Source organism: Sinocyclocheilus grahami, unplaced genomic scaffold, assembly GCF_001515645.1.
Source record: "Sinocyclocheilus grahami isolate Dianchi unplaced genomic scaffold, SAMN03320097.WGS_v1.1 scaffold455.1, whole genome shotgun sequence".
NCBI classification, from domain to species: Eukaryota; Metazoa; Chordata; class Actinopteri; order Cypriniformes; family Cyprinidae; genus Sinocyclocheilus; species Sinocyclocheilus grahami.
Window position 1 is genome coordinate 274,161 of NW_015505634.1, and position 1,489 is coordinate 275,649.

The 1,489-nt window shown below is 34.3% G+C and overlaps 1 protein-coding gene across 2 annotated transcripts in view; it reads right to left on the reverse strand.

Moving 5' to 3' along the window:
• The window catches only part of LOC107552655 (macrophage-stimulating protein receptor-like), a 21,607-nt gene that overhangs the window by 17,728 nt on the left and 2,390 nt on the right, over window positions 1-1,489 (reverse strand). For both annotated transcript variants that reach the window (XM_016234593.1, XM_016234592.1), the window contains exon 2: window positions 33-206. In XM_016234593.1, coding sequence (XP_016090079.1) covers window positions 33-206 — 174 coding nt within the window. The remainder of the gene's footprint in view (window positions 1-32; window positions 207-1,489) is intronic.

Consider the following 1,489-nt stretch of genomic DNA (forward strand, 5'->3'; position numbering starts at 1 on the left):
AAAAAAAAAAAAAAGACAGATGCACAAATAACCTGCAAGAGCCTTCCATCTTCTGTGCCAATGTGCGCCACAGTCTTGGTCTCAATGGTAGTCACCAGAATAGAAGTGAAGAGCACATTGTTCATCTGCCTATTGAAGAAGTCCACTCTGTAGTAAGGCTTTGCCACCATGGTGGGGACAGCATTGCAAGTCAAACCATCTCGGTTCTAGACAAAATAAATCAAAATATCGACTGAATAAATATATTTTGTGAATGTACATTAGAACTTTTTGTTGCTTAGCAAGAAATATATTAAAAATCAGGGCGTATACAGTGTATACAAGAAGTGTCAATTTACCTAAATGAAAACTGCTAAATCAGCAACTGCAACAATATTGCATTTGGAGCTCAACTGACTGTTTTTTACTGAGTTTTAAAAAATTCACTCCAATTCCTGTGCCAAAAAATGCACCCACTTCAACAGCAACCCCAGTGAAAAGGAAGCAACAACTTGTAAACAGAAGGCATCTGACAGTAATAAATGATTTCCTGCCCCCAAAAGCTTGAACCAAATTAAGATTTGTGGGATATGTGCACTAAATAAGTAGGAAGCAAACATGTACTGTCCAGTAACGATTTAATTTCCATTGCTGTAGAAATGAATAAACTTAAGAGCAGATGATGTCATTTATGTTGACTTTTTTCCTCCCATGGAACAGAAATTTTAAAGAGTTTTCCAACTTTCCAATGGTTCAAAAAGGATGTAAAGGTACCTTAAAAGTATAATTAAAGTGGTTCATACAACACATATGTGATATTTTTAATTCTTCTCAATCAATATGATAATTTAGGAATTTTGGTTGTTATTCACTGGAAATCTTGACCTCCATCAAAGAGGCACATTCATAAGAGTTCATAAAAGATAAATAACTCTTTTGTTTTCAGAATTATGTGCTTTTGAAACAGACTGATCCAGTTCTCCAGGCTGGTGATCCAGTGGTTATCAGCTCATTCTTCAGAATTTCTCTTTCGAACGTTGTGCAAATAAAGAATTTTCTTTTCTTTTTTTCCAGAACAACTGTTTAAAATATATTGTGTAAAATAATGGAATTTCAAGATAGCAAATAACGTAAAATATTAAAGGAAAAAAAAACAAAAATGATGTAAGTGAGATATACAGAGTGGAATGTCCAGAAAATATTTACTATGGACATGTTAAAATGCGTATCTATAACTATGGGGCATTTGCATTGCAAATCTTGTTTTATTTCAGTCAACCTCCTCAGTTCTGGTTCAAAACAAACTGTTGATGTCAGTACTGAAAATCCTGAGACTACATGCTCTCTTTGATTTATCAGCTCTGGCTCATTGCCAGTTTAAGATCGTGAGAGATAAAGTCATACTCAGCACAAATGTCTGGCACAGAAAGTTCAGTCTAATAGTAAGGTATTGTGTGACGTATTATAGTTCATGTACTAGCATGTGGCAGCTGGTATCTATAAAAAAAAA